The sequence below is a fragment of the Cryptomeria japonica genome, chromosome 3 (assembly GCF_030272615.1).
Source record: "Cryptomeria japonica chromosome 3, Sugi_1.0, whole genome shotgun sequence".
In the NCBI taxonomy this organism is placed as follows: domain Eukaryota; kingdom Viridiplantae; phylum Streptophyta; class Pinopsida; order Cupressales; family Cupressaceae; genus Cryptomeria; species Cryptomeria japonica.
In genome coordinates, this window is record NC_081407.1 from 815,074,084 (window position 1) to 815,094,891 (window position 20,808).

General features: G+C 39.4%; 1 protein-coding gene across 7 annotated transcripts in view; it reads left to right on the plus strand.

Annotated features, from left to right (window-relative positions):
* The window catches only part of LOC131068894 (serine/threonine-protein kinase CTR1), a 212,221-nt gene that overhangs the window by 36,283 nt on the left and 155,130 nt on the right, over positions 1-20,808 (plus strand). For all 7 annotated transcript variants that reach the window (XM_058004173.2, XM_058004176.2, XM_059218606.1 and 4 more), the window contains 2 exons: positions 10,170-10,432; positions 19,774-19,863. In XM_058004173.2, the coding sequence (XP_057860156.1) occupies positions 10,170-10,432; positions 19,774-19,863 (353 nt within the window). The remainder of the gene's footprint in view (positions 1-10,169; positions 10,433-19,773; positions 19,864-20,808) is intronic.

The window sequence follows — 20,808 nt, forward strand, 5'->3', positions numbered from 1 at the left end:
GTCATACGGTGTCTGGGAAGGTCGTACGGTGGATACTGTTTGGCCGTGCAGGTGAACGGTAGTGAACACCCTCCAAGGCCGATGACCTTCGTTGACAGCGGTCCACCGTATGGTGTCCCACCGCACGGTGGTGCTCCGTACGGTGTCCCACCGCACGGCGTCCCACCGCACGACGGTTTGTCGTGCGGTGCCCCACCGCATGGTGGTTTGCCGTGCAGTGCCCCACCGCACAGTGGTTCCACCACACGGTGCCTCACCGCACGGTGTCTTGCCGCACGGTGCCCCCACTGCACGGTGGTTCCACCACCACTTTTTTTTCTCAATTTTTAATTTTTTTTTCTTTTTCCTAATCTAATTGTCAAGAGTTGTCGGCTCAGGTCCCATGCCTCTGGGATCGCCCTTCATCCTTCTCGGTTTGCCTCGCCCGAGAGTCTCCTGCTTTGGTTCCGTGCCTCTCGAGTTGCCTGCCCGGCCTCTTGAGTCCCCTTCCATCCTCTTGGGTCCCCCTTCGAACTCTCGGGTCTCATGCACGCTTCTCGTGGTAGGGTTTCAATTTGGACTCGTTGATGGCAAGTCTATTTTCCATGGCTATCTGAAGACCTGGAACCATAAATTCTACAGGGACCACAATCTCCTTCCCGTACATAAGAAGAAGAAGAAGAATAAAGATTTTGAAGGCTGCGGCCTTCCACACAGGGTTCCTATCGTTGCCGACACGAATGATCTTGGGATTATCTACGTCACCGAGGTTTGGGGCGTCTCCCTTCCAATAATCTCTGTATTCCGGCAGGTACACCTCCACTGATACTTGCTCTGGTTCCTCTACTTCGAGCCTGTAGCTCTGGAACATTTCAGAATCCTCCATCTGCCAGTGGAAGAGCCCGTTCAATGACCCTGTCTCATCCTCGGAGCACTCTCCTAGTTTGAGAATCCCTTCGTCGTTGGGCTCCTTGCAGCCCTATCCTTCGTCCCTCAAGTCGCCTTCTCCTTCACCCTCCGATTTCGAAGATGATGCTAGTTCCTCACTAACCAACTGCGTCCCAAGGTCTATGATAAACTTCCTTCCTCCATTCTCCTGAGACAGATTGTTCTTCTTCCAATTGTGGGTGGCCTTGGCTGCCACTAGCCACCCTCTCCCTAAGATCGCATCATACCCTTTTTTCTTTAGTGGGATTACTACGAAGTCCAGTATGAAGGGTTGCGTTCCGATGGTAACTTGCTGGCCCATCAGTGTCCCGATGGGTTTGATTCCATGTTGATCTGCTCCCAGCAGATTGAATGTAGATGGCCACAATGTCGGCTTCCCCAGCTTCCGCTAGGTTTCTTTTGGAAGAACATTCACTCCTGATCCACCATCGACGATGGTATCGGTTAGAATGGTGCCAAGGATACCCCTCTCCACAATTGCCGGGTTCCTTCCAGTGTTAACTGCCAGCAGCATGGGGTCTATTGCAGACCCCCCCAGGAACATCTGTGCGGTGGTTGGTATTGGTGCGTGGTTGGGAGAGATTATTTAGCAATGCCGTTCGTACTTGAGGCATCGTCTGGAGGAGGTCGTGTACCTTCACAGGCACCTCCAGTTTTAAAATTTGATTTAGTATAGCCTCCTCCGCCTTCGGTCGGCTTGAAGTACTCGGCGTACCCTTCGCCTTCTCCCTTTCTCGTATCTCTTTCTCAATTTCTTCTCGTGCTTCCCGTACCCTTCGCTTCTCCGTCTCCGGGTCTGGGCACATTGCTTGTCTGGCTTGGGCGCGGGTTACGGCCAACACTTCCTCGTCCTTGGTTTCCTCGATATTGAGCAAGTTGACGCCGGACTTCGGGCAGGTGGCATCTTCGTGCTCTCCCGGTCCGCACCATTTGCACAAATATTGTGTGGCCTCTCCCTTCGGGTAGTCTCGGGCGAAGTGCCCTCACTAGTTGCACGCTCTAAATTGTACCATCGGTCAGCCTTTGGAGTCGTATTGGATTCGGCTCCTTGTATTGTTATTGTTGTTTCGTCCTCCCCACCGGTTATCTCGGTAGCCTCCCGATGTTGCATTGTTGTTCGCCTGGGGGCTGCCGATACCGCTCGATGTAGTTGGTTGTTCCTGCGTAAGCAATACTTGTTGGTTCCGTGTTTTCGTGTTGTAGGGGCATTCCCTGGTGAGATGCCCCACCAATTGGCATATATCACAATAGGCCTTCTTTTGGCGGGAGCCTTTCTTGTGGCCGTCCGTCTTACATTCCGTGAACCAAAGCTCCCCTTCGTCGGTCTTGCGCGGACCTCCCTTCATAACCTTTAGCTCTTTCATCATCCTCAGCATGTCCTTCTGCAGGGCTTGCACCTTTTTGCCAGACTCGCCATCGCTACCGCTTTCCTCGGAAGAGTCATTATCCTCGGACGAGCTATCCTTCTTCTTTTTCTTCTTGGATGTCTTGGTCTTGCTCTTGAGATCCATCGCTCTATTATATGCATCTTCGTACGAGGTTGGTGGAACAATTTTCATCTTCTTCCGGATGGAGTGTTTTAGTCCCTCCACGAACCATCTCTTTGTCAACCCATCCGTTGGTTGACTCTCCATTTTCCCCAACAGTTCCTTGAGCCGCCGACTATAGGCTCGGACAGTCTCGTTCTTGTTCTGCTTTGTGCCATAGATTTCGGTTACTATTTCATTGACGTCTATGAGGAGGCGAAACTCTATCTCGAACTCCTTCTTCACGTTGGGCCATGTGCCGACTTTGGCCTTATCCATATCTGAGTACCAGTCAATGGCCACTCCCCTTAAGGTTGCTGGAAATTGTGTTACCCATTCGTCCTGGTCGGTAACACCGTTCGCTGACCATATGGTTTCGCAAGTGCGGCAATGGCGGATGGGATCTTCCTTCCCGTCGTCGTTGAACTTCGGCAGCTTTCTGGTGCCTTGTGTGCTTGTACCTGGTGATCCTCCGCCTTCGCCTCTTGCACCTGACCCTCCACTCGTGGGTCCTTTGGAGAAGGTTGTTGACCCCAAACCAAACAAATTACCTCCTGTACGGTGCCCTTGTGCTCCCTCGGCACCGTCGGCCGTACCGTCACCTTTGGTCGTCTCCCTCCGGTTGTCCTTCGAAATGGACAAGTCCTTTAGTAGGTCTCTGGCAGTGTCGATCAGGTTTAGACTTCGCCTTGTTTGTTCCACCAACTCTTCGCGACTTCTTACCCTATGGTGGTATTCTGGCGAACTGTAAAGTTCTCCTTCGACACCCTCCGTGACTCCTAGGTTCCCTTCGGGCAACCCTATGACAGTGTAGAGAGTGTAATTCTCTCCGTCTATCTCTGCCTCCGCAACCTTCGTGACACCTCCTGAGTTCCCTTCGAGCAACCCCTCGGCCGGTCGTCCCTCGGCCAGCTGCCTTAGCCTACGCCTTCGTTCTATTTGCTGTCTGAGATTCAACGCTCTTTGTGCCACTTCCCATTCGTCACTTTGTATCTTTTTATTTTTATTCTTATTTAGTATATTTGGCATAAATCACTTCCGTACATAGCAAGCACACCATGTACACAAAAAAAACTTTTTTTTATTTTTATTTTATTATTTTGCCTTTCGGCCACGATTTATATCAACAGTGTGCCGAGATTATTACAGGGTTCAATTTCCCCCTCGCGTCTTGCCATCACGCTCTGCGTCCCACGACGATTGTTCCGTTTGCGCGTCGTCGGCCTCTGGGTTAATCTCACCGACGGGTAGGCCCATCGTGTCCGTATGCCATCCGTTCCTTCCTTTCCCAAGTATGTCTAGGCAACGACACCAAATGTTTGCCATGATTAAATGCAGAAAGTAAATGCACAGAACATAATTGACATATATTAAAGAACCAGTTTCTGTATTCATTCAGCAGTCCATGTACATCAAGTGCTTATAACATTCCATCAGACACGACTATCATGATCCTACTTTGAAGGAAAGGTATGCAATATATAATACTCGAAGGGGTGCGACCAACAGTCGCGTCCAACTGCTCTTCGGGACGACTAACTAACTGACCGTAACTCATTATTACTGACGACAACATAAACATAATATGACAACATAACATAATGATTATTCCTGGCAACAGTTTCCCTAAGCTAGGGAGTCAGTTATTGGTGAAGTTGATAGAGGACGATGCAAAGAGGATTTTATTTATCTGAGATTGCTCCACTTCCCCTACGTGGATTGGCCATTCTAGAGAGGGAATCCAACATTTCTCTATCTCCCAGGGATGAGAAATGGGCTGAGAGTAGTCAGCAACTGTAGACAGCAATTATGCCAGACCAACTGTACAATCAGTCTAGAAGTTGGCACTCTCATATTTATGGATGACCCAAAACAAATGCTTTTTTATAAGAACTTCCCCCACTATTAGAATAGATAGAATGGGTGATCCCTTGGAGGGAAGAGACAAACTAATGATACTCTTAGGGGCGTTATTCTCCACATGCTTGGCTTGAATATTAGCTATCCACAAGTAAGATAGAGCCATAGACATTCTCCATCAAAGTTTAGTTGCCAAAGCCTTATTGTGCTTGGTGGAGGATTTGAAATCTAAGCCACCTTCCTGCTTAGGTTGACAAAGAGTTATAGTTAGAGTGTTTATGTGGTTATGGTTCGTTTAGTCAACAATGATTTATGGAACTAGGTAGAATTTTTATTCTAGATTTTTGTGTCCACATAATTTCTTCTCTAGTTTCCTATTCCTGAAGAACAACTTTCAAAAGGGGTTCTTTTGAAGCAAACCATCTGTACTTCTGGAATTTCTATGGTTCCAATTGAGCTCTTTTAGTTGTTCAAGGATTTGTTTTTACTCCTTGATGTTTCCAAACTCAGTCTAGTTCCATTTTTTCAATTTGACCTCTGGTCTTTAGATAATTTAAATATTAGACAAAGGAGAACGAGCATTTGTACTCTGTACCTTGGTGTTCCTTCCAACCACAATTGTTGAATGAGCTGACCTATATTTTCATGCTGAAGCCACATCAATTGGAACTAGACATGGAACTGATTTGTCCATTTCCAAACACACTAGCTAGTGATTAGAACTAATGTTGTTTAGAATTTGAGCCTTAGGATGTACTCCTTTAACCACCATTCTTTAGACAAAAGGAATCGGTTTAGATATTCCAGGATGCATTTTGGCCTTGTCTTTTATTGGATCATGTCATTAGCTCATTACTAGTTGGAACATCCACTGAGTTAAGCAATTGTATGTATCTAACCATATTGGATGGGCTGGAGTCCAAGTGTGAAGTGCCTCCTTGTTTTTCATATAAATTAAGGATGGTGTTGAAATCTCCTCTATGGATGATAGGAATATCAAGATAAGAGCAAATCATAGAGTCTATATGCTACCATTGCAACATCTTTTCTTCCGTGGCATTAGGAGCATAAACATTTATAGATTGAAATTGTTGAGAATCCACTAGAGAGTAAGCATGCAGGAGTAGAACACCTTTGGCACCACAAGAACTTAGCACTATAATTATTTTGGATCCCATACACATAATTCCTCTAGATTCTCCTTGAGAACTAAGATAAGGATTGGACATTTGATCAAATCCTCTCCACTGAAATAGTCATAACCTCCAGTGAGCCTTTTTTCTTGAATAAACACCATCAGAGGATGCTGAGTTTGAATCATAGAGGGACATCCTTTCAGCTACCTTATGTTCCATGTGATCACCTTCATTGGGAGGATTGAGTATAGATTAGGGACAAGTCCTTGATTGTACCTACATTGCTAAATTTTTTACCTTTTTGGAGGTTTGTTTGATTGATTTATGTCCGGCCTTAATATTTGTATCCATCTTGAGTTTTTTTTCTTTTTTCCTGAGCAATGCCTATCGATAAATTTCTTTGTTGTTGCTCCATAGGATTGGCCATCAACTTCAACAGTTGTTCCTTCCTCTTGCTTGCTGATTTTGATTATCAAAATGTTCTTGAAACTTAGGTTTATGATGATAATTTTTTTATTGTAGAGTGAGCTTCATGCTATTTATGTGGAGCTTGAAAATTTGCAAGCTGGTTCTACTCTTCCATTATAGGTTGAACAACTATTGTGTCTTGTGTTTTCATTTCCGTCTCTAGAATTTGGGAATTCTTGATGTCCTCATTAGCTTTGTCTTCATTTTCTTGTTTGAGGCTAACAAACCTTTTGTTTTTGTTGCTAGCAATGTTCCCATGAACAGGTTTTCATGTTTCTTTTTTTTTTGGAATAACAAAATCATTTCAGGGTTTCTTTTCCACTTAAGCCTCTAGGGTTTAAGTGGGCAGTCTTTCAGCAAGTGCCCATACTCATGACAAATACGACAATAGGGAAGGCTATATTTTCATAATCCACCACCTAATCCCAATGAGCCTCCTCCATCTTAAAAGAAAAATGGTTAGCAAAGGTTTAGTAAGATCTATCAACTCACAAATGCAGGTATAGATCATTTGTTTCAGTTGTAACGAGGAGTCTGCTGTCATCATGTATGTGTCAAGAGTATTGCCACAATCCAAGAGAAGACTATGTTATTCCAATTTTCTGTGTGGAGCCTAAACAGCCTCACCTATACAGGAGCCACAGAAGGAAGTTCTTTGTCTGCCTTAAAGATTGGGTGCTAGGGTTTCATAAAAAGGCTCGCCATTCCAAAAAGCCATGGTTCCCATTGAAATTTGGATGAATAGAGATCGTAAACCCACCTTTTATGCGCCAAAACTTCCTAGTCTAGTCTTTGAAAGCTGCCAATGAAGGACGAAGTCCAAGAAATCAAACAATCAATCCTCAATTCTCAAAGTTCGTCGATCCCACCTTGCACATTGGTTTTCAATCTTATCACCAATGATCTTTTTGTTGGTTTCATGCATCCATTTTCATTTTTTTGAGGATCAGTTATGGGCATCTTCAGGGGCTTCTTTTGAAGATTACGGCTTGGTAGTTGGAGTCTAGATTCTCCTCACAAAGCCTCTTTGAAAAAAGGATTGGCAGATTCTCATTTACTAATCCATGCCTAGATTGAACTCCACTCGAAGCCATTGTGGGAGTCACTCTTGAAATTGAAGGAAAAGCCAATGGGGATCCCACAAGATTGCCCGGCAGGAAAGTGTGGAGAGAGAAATGAAGTTGAGAGGGTTTTGTTAACACATGAGACTAGGAAATGACAAGGGGGAATTGTTCCAGAAAAGCTAGAACCTATCCATGTCACGGCAGGAAAAGACACTAGAAACCTAGAAGAAAATGACAACACACAAGCTATTGCAGCTCAAACCTGAAAATCTTCGGGATAATAGCAAATCTAGAAGAAAATGACAACACACAAGCTTTTGCAGCTCAAACCTGAAAATCTTTGGGATAACAGCAACTCCAGAAGAAAATGACAACACACAAGCTTTTGCAGCACAAACCTGAAAATCTTCGGGATAACAGCCATCAACATCAACCATAATCTGATCAACCCCCATATATGCTTTGTTGTTATGGAAACGTGCTGCTAAAACAATCACAAAATTTATATTATGTTTATTAGTAATCAGTTAATTTTACCTCACCATTAATGGTTTATTAGTGAAAAAGACAAGTAATAGACAAGTGAAATGGCAAGCTCCATAAGAGAATTTTTGGCCAAATTACTATTACTTCTGACAGGTCTTACAATTTTGAATTATTATGTGATTTTAGCTTCCACTTCAGTCATACTACTATTATTTTGATCATGTTGATTAGGCTCTTTGAAGTTTAAGCCCAACTGATAACCTGCTCGTTATTGTGTATCAGTGCGTTCCTTCCTGCCCAGAATATAGTACTCACTTTCAAATTTCAAAAAGCTTATTATATTCTTATGCAGTTGGCAGACATTTTGAAATGAGATTGTAGCTAATTTGCTTTTTCTCTTCAGCCAGAGCAGAGATGAACTGCTATAATGTGTCTGCTAATAGAGGCATCAATGTATTTGTAAAGTTGAGCTGATTTCTGTAAACATGAATCAACTTTTAATAGAGAGTATGATTGGAAAATGGATTTGACTTTGTTTAACACTTCTTTACACTTCACTGGTACACAAATCCTTTTCACACAAGACAGTGATGGAGAGACAAAATCACAAACATATTCTTGATCTGTCAGATAAATTTTCAAATATACTTTCAGTGCAATACACATACACATCATGCTGGATGTATATTGAGTTTGTATTGCATGCACCCACCCTTTAGAACACTTAGTTACTGTAAGAAAAACCCATCTTTGAATGATAGATAGAAGAATGGCATGTACTTATGATTTAAATAGTCAAGTATGGTTAAAGGAATTTAACAATCTCATTAGATAATGAAAACATGACATGGTGTTTTTCTTTGGAGATTTTGTTTGTTGAATGGTAGCTAGAAGAATGAGATGGCCTTGAGACATAAATATTCAAGTTTGATTACATGAATTTAACATTTTTGTAGTTTCTTAGATAATGAAAACATCACATGGTCGTTTTTGAGGTTTTGGTTGAGAAACTGATATTATTATTTTCTAGAAAAAGTACAGATATTTAATGTTAAAGTTTCAAAGTTGGGAGTCTACCAGTTCAGTTTAAACTTTATCATTTTATGCTAGGTTACTGGGTTCGCCTTTGGGCCCCCCTGGTATGGGTCCGGGTTCGACCGGGTCCGTGGTACGGGTCTGGTTCGACCTGGGTTCGAAAAACCCAGAGTAGTCGAACCTGGGGTCGAACCCAGTCGAACCTGGGCGGACCCAATCGAACCCGGGCGGCTGGGCGGCCCGTAAAGTCAAAAAACAATGCAAATTTAATTTTTTTTTCAATTCCGCCTTGTAAAAAGTGAAAGTTATAACCTAAAATAGCAGAAAATTAGATGTCTTAAAAAAGCAGAAAATTGATGCACGCCATGGAGTTCCCTGTGGGTTTGAAGGTTGTGATTTGGTGTTGGCGGCAGGAGCGCTGCCCCTCGACCCCGCCCTGTACCGCGACAGGGAGCACGCCCTGGGTGCTGCTCCGGGACCCTGCGAGGGGCGCTGCCCCTCGACCCCGCAAGGGGCTCTGCCCCTGACCCCGCTGGCGGCGCTGCCCCTTGACCCCGTTGGGGGCGTTGCCCCAAACCCCCATTAGAGAATCCATTTAATGATCAAACTTTAAATTGTTGAAAGTTGTAACAATGATACTTGAATATTTTATCATTTTGATATTAAACTTGATGTATATGATGCTGTTATGGTATGATCATGATGCTATGATTACAAGTTTATGTTGGTTTTGTTGTTTATATGATGCTATGTGACATGCTAATCTTAATTCATGCTTATAGGTTGCATATATATATAATTTACATGTTTTTGTACTAATGAACCCAAACGAACCCAAACCCCTTTTCAAAATTTTGCTGTACCGGCGAACCAGGTTCTTCGAACCCGAACTGGTGCCTGAACCCGAACCAGTAACTTAGATTTTATGCATAAAAAGGTCAAGCAGACAACTGTGATTTTGCTCACATCATCTTTAACGATCCATTCAATAAATGTCAAGGATAGTTTTTCATAGGATCGATAGAAGCCATTTGAATTTTCTTGTAAAATACCTTTATCGTACATGCATACATTTGAATGTTGCTATGTGTGCATGAATAGAAATATCTCAAAGTTCAGACGAATATAAATCCTGTATAATTTTTGTATTCATTAATTCTAATAATATACCCAACTATGATTTGATATTTATGCCCTAAATCTATATTACTTCTATTATTATAATTTCGTTATTCAAATAGCAAATATGATGTGCATGTTTTTGAAAAGCATCCTTGACAAGCACATCTCTTTGGGGAAGGGTCTTTAGTGGCCAGAGATGCCTGCATGGAAAAATCCCTAAGAAGCTTGCTTAAGAAAAGTTTTGAGAAGAATGTAGGAGGGATCCTTAGGAAGCATGTTCCTTGAGGTTTGGGTGGACTGAGGGGAGGTATTTTTTTATTAAAATATGTATGTATAATCAAGACTATATAATAGAGGTGTTATCATTTCGGTGTTACTTAAAAGTCATTTTTACAAGAATATTTGTTGTATATCATGGCTTGAAATAAATAGTACTGATAGACATCAGCAATACTAGTTTTGTCAAAAATTGAATGAGGTTCTGTATGTTAGTTTTATGTAAGGTTGTCTCTTGTCTAATTAATGTGTAAATGTTGTGTATTCAGGGATTACAGGTATATGATAAGGTGATTCTTCAGGCAGACCCTGATAGGCATATGTCACTTTTGGTTGGACTGAATTCTACCGAGCTACTGGTTGATGTCATGCGCTCTCCCGGGCAGTTAATACCATTCTCGGTAAAATCTCTTATTATGCACCATTTTTCAGGAGCTGTAGAGAGTGACTCAGCAGACTATGATTCTTGTGATTCTCCTTTAGAGCCAAGCAGTCCCATGTTTGGTGTGTCAGAAAAATACTACAGTGAAAGGTAAGTAGTTAAAAAGCACAATTATTTAGTTGATTTTAATTCTTTTTTTTTTCCTTAAATTTATGAAAATGCTTTATGTACAAACTTATACCCTTAGCAGGCACAAACTTGTCTATACAGTGAACTGTCTTTGAAAGAAATTAGGTAATAAATTGCAGAGCTAAGATCAAGTGAGTGCTGTTAAAACAGGTCTTGCTTATTTTATAACTTCTTATAGATAAGAGTTGTGTAGCTGAGGTCTGAGATTCTCTCCACAAAATGCATTCAGAACTTGTGAAGGATGCTTCTTTTCCCCTAAATGTATAGGCAGAGAAATATTATGATACCAGCATCAACTGTGACAACTCAGATGCAAAGACTTGATTTTATCCATATCTGAGATATCAATCTGAGGAGTGGCTCGAGAATCCTCCACGGCTATGTTATCAGATTATCTGGATCCAGGTCTCATTCGTGCTGACTTGATTTTATCCATATCTGAGGTATCAATCTGAGGAGTAGCTCGAGAATCCTCCACAGCTATGTTATCAGGTTCTCTGGATCCGGGTTCATTCCTGTACCCAAACAGGCTGGGTTCGGGAGCAGCAACAGGAGTGCCTTGGGAGCATGGGACAATCCCAAAAGAGCTCAGGTGCTCCCATATGCAGGCAAAGACAAAGCACATCCAAAAATGCTTTAAACAGTGGTTTTTAAACTCTAAAACATAAAAATTGATGATTGCCTTAGAGAAGTATTGGCTTTCGTGAAAGATTTTATGCTATTGTGACTGTGAATTTGTGACAATTTGGGCTTCTATATTAAAGTTGATGAGACGATGCAAAGGTATTAAGACTGTCAAGGTTATCTTGTAAGTTTTGAGTTTAGTTTCATTGTATTAATGATGCTTTACTCTTTTCGCATGAGTAAGCCTACACAAACCATTCTATTTTCGTGTAACAGTTCTTGTAATCTAAGTGTTGGGATTGTGGGTTGTAAAGGTAAATTGAGATGTTAATCTAGGTAAGTATTGTCTACTAATGTTTGTTCTGTTTTAGTCGAAAATAAAAATTTAGCAGGGTTGTTAGTTGTAAATTAATCTTGTGACTGTATTTGGTTTGGGAGTTGTTAATGTTGTTGAATGTTTCCTTCAGAGTTAAATGTTTCTCTCTTGCTAGGGTTTGTTTGATCAAAACCCTTTAACCTTACCTTGGTGTTATACAAGGATTTTGATCACAAACTAGATTTGAATGACCATGCCTTAACTGATAAGGAAAAATTGAAACAGTGATATAAATTACTATTTCCATCTCGGGTTTCATCTGCATTTACAGTGATTACTAGGTATTATAGTTAACTAGTGCATCCAATCCTCCACTCAAGACTAGGGTCTTTGACATTGATAGATACACACAACACTTTCTCAGATTTACTATCTCATATTCAAACATGCAATAGCTCAAAACCTCATCAACATTCCAGTAGGATCAACTTCTTCAAGCTCCACTAGACCTCAAGCTCTTGTCAAATTCTCAAGAGTGGTGGTGCAATATGGGCCAAACCACAGAACCACTATTGTTCAAGTACACAATTACAACAAAGCTCCAATGATCACAACACACACATATATAATACAGCCATACCCAAGAGAAATAAGTTTTCTTATCGACAATACCAAAACTTTATTGGTATCTGTACTATTTTGATGTTTTCACACATCACCTCATTGCAAATGGGGACCCCCCCACTTTTTTGCTTTCTAGGATAGTTGTTGTGTCTTTAGCTATTAACCTTGCAATTGGAAGAGGCGTAGTATCTTAGGTGGCCAGGAGGTAATCGAGTCAAGTCTCTTTCTTTAGGATGAAGTGAGGTCAGTCAGTTCTCAGGGCTTAGGAAATGAACGATTTCATGATGATCATTCCATTTGATCATCATCTTTTACTTGCTGAATCAGAAATGAAGTGCTGAAATTTGGCTAAGGAAAACTTGTTTAGAAAGTCACTATTTTAAGGAAGGATAGGCTAGAAGTCCGAATCATCATGAAAAGGCTCAAGGAGAAATGATTAAGTTATCAAGGTTGACATTTTGAGGACACTTCTAGTGGAGCCCAAAATGTGTGAACACTTCCAGTTAAGCTCTAAATCAGCGAACTAACCCTTGTGTATTTCATTGCTTGAAAAGAGACCATGATCTTGCTAAATACCTTGTCAAGAAGTTGTTGCAAACTTAATCAATAGCAAGTCAAGGAGGGGAATGTGTAGCAAGCTGATTAATCTTTCAATTTCCAGTTCCAGTTGGGCCTCAAAAACACGAACTAACATTTCCAGTTGCCCCCTTAAAGAGAGAACTAAGCATTGGTATTTCCGGTCAAGCCTCCAATTAGCGAACTAAGGATTGACAACTTCCAATGAGGCCTTCAATCAGTGAACTAAGGATTGACGACTTCCAATGAGGCCTTCAATCTGCGAACTTAGTCATTAAGACTTCCCGTCGGGCCTCCAAAGTGCGACCTAAGACTTCCAGTGTCCATGCAAAAGTGCGAACTTTCACTAATCACTTCCAGTTGGACTCCAAATGTGCGAATTAACACTTCCTGTGGGGTCTTAAATCAGCGAACTTTCACCTCACATTTCCTTTGCTTGAAGATTAACATTGCTAGAATGTTGCTAAGAAGTTATCACAAGCCTAATCCATGGCAAGTGAAGGGGATGAATGGAATACCAAGCCAATCAGCAAGTGATGAATCTCTTCCTTCCTCTTTCACTTCCTTCCACTTCCACTTCCTTCCACTTCCACTTCCTATGCCTTCCCAATTCTGCGACATTCCACTTCCTTTGCACCTGAAACCTATCAAATCAGGCATACAAAAGTGAGAAACCAGACAAATCAGGCCTGAGACACAAAATCAGATTCAAATTGATGAGAATTAAGCCAAAAAAGGGAAATCAGACTTAAAATCAGATGTTTCATGATAAAAAAATTCATTTCTAGATTTAGAGAAGGTAGTAGGAAGCTTGATTAAGTGTTTTTTTAACAATGTTTTGATTCAAATTATTTTTTTTTCCAGATTTGATGCAAATGGGATGACAATACAAAAGAATGTGAAGAAGGTCAAGACTTCATGGCGTGAAAGGAACATCATTCACATGCAAGAGGGCGAATCAAGGCTTGAAGGATCAAGCACAAAGCACTGCAATGCAAGGAGAAGAGATCAAGGGGAGCACAAGAAGACTTCGAGCTTGGAATGAAAGATTTCCACCGCATGAAGAAGACATCATTGTACAAGGACAAATACTCAAGGAAGAAATTTTGCACAATCTTGAATTCCCTCCAGAAATCCAAGAATCATTTCTAGTATAGCAAGATGGAAACTCCAGGGTGGAGGTGATCAAGACACAGAGGCGATGCAATTTGGGAGTATCTCTCACCATCATCCCATTCTTGACTGTAGGCTCTTGGATAATGATGAGTATCAAGAGATATGCCTCCATCACCTACCTTTGTGATGAGTTACAAAGATCAAGCAAGTTGAGGTGGCATCTAGTCATCACTTATCGAATCACATCATTCCAAGATATGGCGTCCAGGTTCAATGCACCTGACTTATCCAACAAAGAATAACTACCACATGAAGGTACAAACTTCGGTGCACCTACCCTCACCTTCTATTGGTCAAATAATTCAAAGGACATGTGTCCCACTCAAGGTAATTTTATCATTGATCAAGCATTAAATGCTTTGTAATGGGTGTAGAAAACCCTAATTAGGGTTTCTATCTTTCAATCTTGGCCATTGATGAGGATTTGATCCTAGACCTTCATTGTAATGACAACACTATGTAAGGCTCCACTTCTTCATTTGTAAAGGTTAATAGATAGTAGAAAGTAGCAAATAATAATTAGCAAATAGTTAGAGAGGAGTAGTAGGAGAAGGCAAATATTGTTGCCAAGACTTTGTTGTAAGAAGCATGCAAACTTCATTAAAGATATGGTGAACTCTGTGTTGATATAACAATTTGCATGGTCTCTACTTCTCATTTAATTTATATGTTGTTTAAATGGACTTTGTGCATGCTCAATGGTGAAATTCGTACATCCATACTACCAACGCCTTGCTGATTGTAAAGTGCCTTGCGTAGTCAACTAGATTCATCTTAGCCAAGCTTAACTTCAATTATCACTCCATCGATATGCTTCACCTTGAGGGTCTCTATGCTTGTAGTGGTGATTTGAAAATCATTAGCTATCCTTAGAAGATCGCACTAGCCTTGTGGAGATGTTCGCTGCATGTTAAAGCAAAGCTTAGTTGAGTTCCACCAAAGATTGTCCATCGCTCTTGCATTCCTAGGATTAGATTAGCTCTCTCAACCTTATCTCTTTTGCTCTTTTTTCAAGTTAAGTAAAATCCCACATCCCAATGACATTCGAGCATTCAAGATTCAACGTAAGTCCCCCTTGTGATTCTAGCTATATCACATCATACACATTTAGTCTATCCAAGAGCACGTCAAGACCTGACATTCGGAACCTTGGAGTCATCCCATTTGATCTCACAATTTAGCACTTGGGAGGATTTTGTTCAAGAGAGGATAGAATACTTAGTATTTTATTCCGTGTTGCATTGTGCATAAAAGCACCATCAACACGTACGCCATACCAAAACTGACAACTTAGCTCCACAATATTAACAAATCTATCTTGTTTACGGTCCATTTGAGCAATTGTATATTCTGATTCTTGAGGGTTGTTAGCTTCATGAAGGGGAGTTCCCCATCTAATAATCATGAGCGAGGGGAATTCTGTTATGGGAACCAACACCAAGCAGCAGGACAAGAATGTTTTTCAACCTACCATAAACAAGCCATTCATTTGAATCATGGTGTTCGGAAGGGTCTTCACTCCAGCATCTTTTGGGAGGAGTTAGCAAACTGATATTTGCTATCATTCTTAATAGATCCATGTGTCCTAATGTGTCTATGGAAAGTGTTTTCTATACTTGTCTCTATTATTCTTTATAATTTCTCTTTAAAACCTTCTCATATCATTTTCTGTATACCTTACATGTTTATACATACCTATGCAATAACCAATAAAACTATTTCCTCTCCACTTAAGTAAACCAGATCTGTTTTGTAATTTTTTGATACAAAATGGCCGTGTTAGCCTTAAATCCTAAAGTGAAACAAGTAATTAAAAATGAAACATGAAAAATGACTAGCATAATTTATAGTGTCCTAGGCAAACGGCAATCTCCTTCAAACCAAACTGGCAAACTTACATTTAAGACCACAACCATTACAGATTCAATTTTTATAGACCTTACAAAGACAGATAGGTAAAGCTGATCCTATAGGTAATTTATTTAAGCAAAACAATTGCAACATGATATATACTTTTTGATTACATGGCTTCATCCAACCCATTTTCTAGGGAACTGAATTTACTGATTACTATAATTGGCTAGGGGAACAAGTTATAAATGGATTTAGTAGAAGTGTTAAGCAACACAAATCTTTACACTCAGGCTAGCAAGTATATATTCAAGTCACTAGGACAGGATAAGATTGAATATAGCTGTCAGTGATGACAGATATTGATATTGGCAATAAATTCAAGTCATTCAGGCATCTACTTTGTAGGAATTGTGTAATGAACTGCCATTTTTTTAATACCAAAACATTGCAATTTTAACAAGTTTTTTGGCACAAACATTTTTTTAAACAGTTTGCATGTAATGGTGCCTTGTCATAATTTTATAAATAATCATGATAAAATCGATTTCTCCAATACCAGTATTGACAACGTTTCTTTTCTCAATTAAATTCCAAATCAAATGTTCACAACAAATATTAAATGATCAGTTTATTAGTTGCTACAGCAAACTGAAGATTACAGAAAAATTACACAAGACTTTGAAATCACAAAAATAATATAATATTAAAACTGCTGACCTCATTACAAATTTCCACAGTCCAAACAGCAATCAAATTTGGTTCCCAAATACTCCTTATGCCTCCACCAACATGTACGACATTCTCAAAGGAACATACAATAGTAATGAAGTATGACAACTTCATATGGGGTAGCGATTCCTTTTTTACCTGCTGTGCCATGTTTTTGAATCTCCAATAAGTTGCATTCATCTAAGTGGCGTTGAGGAATGATAAGACTCATAAGCCTTCAAATATTATCGCTGCCTTTTTCTGGAAACTATGGTGTGGTACAACATTTTATAGGGGCTGGAAATCTTACAGCTGGGTAAACCTAGTTGGTTCAATTATAATTTATTTTAATCTATTCAATCTCTGCACACACAACATTGGTATCTTCTAGTTTCTCACCTTTGCACACACAACAACAACAAATTTATTATTTGCCTGCAAATTTCAATAACTTTGTACTTGGAAAAGTTGAAGCTGGCAACTGCAAACAAAATCCCTTATTTCTCCGTTTAAGCACAATTGTGAATCCTGTGTGAATGCAACATAGATCTGAAGAAATCTTTCATCTCCAAAGCCAAATGCAGTCCAACTTGCAGTCCAAACTTTTTAATGAGAGATAAAATGTCCAACTTGTGAAAATGAGCTCCTTCATTCCTCTTTTATAACTTCCAAAATAGCTTTTAAGAAGTTATATTTTAAATTCACCTTTATTAAAATAATAACCTTTTGACCCACATAAAGTGACTTTATTTTATTTTTGCTTTTGACTCAAAACACTTTATAAAAATTTGGGGATGACCCCACAATGCAGCGGTTAGCTGCGAGCTTCTTACATGGGAGGTCTTGGGTTTGAGTCTACTCGACTGGTTCTTAGCTCCAGGGAAAAGCTAAAAAAATACAGCTTTGGCTTTGACTCATAAAAAAAAAGCACTTTATAAAAATTAATTAACAAGTTGCCTGCAACCTTACCTTATAACAACTTAATTTAATTAATTAAAATATTCTCTTTTTAATTCTCTGAATTAGCCTACAGGAATAAAATAGGCTATTGATGCTTCCCCAAATGCTTAGGTCAAAGAAGGGGACATTACAAATTATAGCTTTCATCCCTATGATGGATTTCTGTTTGTGCATTTATTTATCTATATAATTTTTTGATTAATCTGTGAGAGTTTTTTAATGGGGTCCACATCCTATACAACAGAACACAACATCTACTAAGGACCAACCTAATCAACACAACTAATGTCCACCACAGGACTTGAAAATGGGATCACTTGCTTATCAACCAACTGTTGCACCACATGCTCAAGTGTGGGGAGGACTTTACTTTAAGGTATCATATCTATTATAAGATCCAAGAGAGATGATGCTATTTACAGCAAGACTGATAGGGGTCCCTTATTACCTTTTACATTTTCCAAATTAGGGGAGCTTGGTGCTTTACCTGCAAGAACATTACTTTCAAACAATGGATTCTACAAAGTAGTTTAGGATCGCCAGATTGATTTCTTCCTTCAATCAACTTGTTTCAGGTTTTGGGAGAGGGTGTCTAGTGCCTTTGGTTGTTATAATCACTAGTGCAGATATGATAAATCTGTGATACGAGACTTCTCTTTGTGGAAACAAATGCATCATAGATTTCTCACACTTGGCATGGACTGAAAACTATCTTCTTCTATTCATATCCTAGACTATAGAGGCAAATATGCATTGCATTGTCTATTTTCTCTCAATATTTAGAGGACTGTCAGTCCCAGAAGGTAGGAGAGGCATTGTAATGAGTGCCTTGTTTTCTGATTTGAAAGTGATTGAGCTACTATCTTGAGAACATATCATGGTGTGTATTGGACTTATTGCAGTGTTCAACATGGACGTTGGTTCTTGTTCTTCTCGAGTATGATGCAGAGTAGAGGCATTGTTCTCCATCTTAGTTTTTCTGACAAGAAGCATTTGCTTCAAACATGTATTTGTATTTCATTTTTATTATATATTTTGACTCGCCCAGGTTTTACCTGTTTGGGTTTACCCCCATCATTTTGAGTTAACAGCTTCCTTGATTTAGTTTTAATTATATTGTTTTAATTGTTTGAGTTTTCTTTTAGTACTCCTGTATGCTATGTTATTTGGTTTGGCACTCGTATGCCATCTATTGTTTGGCTCTGGATATGGGGGTGAGATAGTCTTGGGCTGGCCTAGAGTCTAGCACCACCACCTGCACACTGTATGTTGCAGACAACCATGCTGTTGCCTCCCCAATGCTGGAGATTCTTCTTGTATGATAAAAAGCTTAAGCTTTGGCTTAGGTTTAGTTTGGTGTTTGATCTGTGTTGTACCTGGATCTGAATTCTCCTCTAAAACAATAGGCCACAATGCAGAACATATACTAGAGATGAAAAATTAGGTCTCCTAAGAGAAAGAAAAAAACATAGGCATAAACAAAGTAGCAAATACTAGCAGTCTATGGATCTTCTAGAAGCTCAGAAAACTGGATTTAGTGTACCATTAAACAGCCAGGCCTTTTGGAGCATATAGTATAGTGACTTAGGGAATGAAAACAAAAGTTTGAAGGAGCTTACAAGACATGCACAGGTTCCTCTGTTCATCCTCTGTACGAGCATTCAAACTCTGCAAGTTATTAGTATGCATCTCAGAGACTGGCATGGATTTTTGACTTTATTCATCCCAGAAATATTACCAAAATTATTTAAAATCTGGCATTCCTTTTCCATCAGTGTACCTGATCTATGCTGGCATTCTGCCTGCCTTTTTGGTAATTTGAATTTCACAAATTTTAAGTTCTTTGTTTGTGACTGCTAACATTTGTTTAAGTGTGACTCAAATTTGGAATAGTATAAGCACTTGGTCAACCTCTTTTACAAGTTTTGTAAGCTAGTTTTGACTTTACTTCTTTGATTGACAACTCCCTTATATTAAATTGAAAGCAAGAATACTTGTGAATGTAAAATATTAACTTACACGTGTTGGTACTTATGTAATCTAAGTGTTGCATTCACTAAGTGGAATCTCTTAATCTTTGACTATGGCGCATATTTTATTTTGTTTCATAGTGGATTCTTCTTTGCTAACTATTTGATACGATGACATTTAAATCCCAAAGCAAAGAGAACAGTTTTAAGTTTATTTATTTAAAATTTCTATACTTTATCAGATCCAACATCTTCAGAAATTAAGCAAAGGCTAACTACATGCATGCAAAACAATTTAAGATGGCAACAGCTTATTATCCACATGAACTGCCAATTTACTGAAGATGATGCATGTGTGTACTTGTAATTGAGTTAACCCTATATTTTTTTAAATCAGGAAAAGTCCATAAAAACTTGAAATTGTTAGTTAAAATGTACACTTGCATCTTTATTTAACACAAAATATTTCTGAGTTAGCTTTTCTATGCATACAGTGTATCAAAAAGCGAACCAGACATTGCAAACTTTTTCTTGCGTAGGAGCAGGAGGAAATCCATTGGTGAATGTCATACAACAAATTCCAGGTGATCTCTCTCTCTCTCTCTCTCTCTCTCTCTCTCTCTCTCTCTCTCTCTCTCTCTCTCGCTCTCTCTCTCTCCACACACACACACACACACACATGTATACTCGTACTGGTATAAGAAACTGGGATGGGTACTGATTTACTATAATTTTTTTTTGTAGGTGGGTACTTGGAGATAGAAAAAAAGTTATATGTAATTTTAGTATTAAAAAAGATATATGATGGGTGTGCAACTTTAAAGAATACAAAATGCTAAAATGATTTAAAAAAAATAAAAATAAAAAATATTTTTAGTTAACAAAAAAGATGCCACAAAGGCAAAGGTTAATCATATTGATATCCCATAAACATCTTCATGATATCAAAAATTGAATTTTATATTGTCATCACTTGGAAATGGCGGATAGAGTTTGGGAGGCGAATGGCATTATTTTAAAAACTTGGTAGTAGGATCCTTGGAGATGACTATATTTTCAATCAATTGATAAAACTTCAATGCACATACCCATCTTAAGTCTTGTTATTGTTTCTCTTTCTCTTTCGGATTTGATAAGAAAATTGTGCTACAAAAAACTTGAATTTTTTTTATGCAAAAAATAGAAAATCACAAGTTGTATTATTACAAAAAAACTGGATTTTTTGAAATATTGATGGCACTCATATTTTCACAAAAAATGGGAATTGGGTGATCATACTCAAACTTTTATATCTTTTAACGTTTGCTTCATCCAAATTGCCTGAGTGCAACATGGTATGACTGCAATATATTCAGCTTCTGCTGTGGATAAAGAAATGGAAGTCTGTTTTTTACTTAACCAAGAAACCAAATAGCTTTCAAGAAAGAAAGCACCACCACGTGTGCTTTTTCTATCATCAACCAAACCTCCTCAATCTGCATTAGTGAAAGCTGTGAGTGTAAAATCTTTACCTCCAGGATACCATAAAC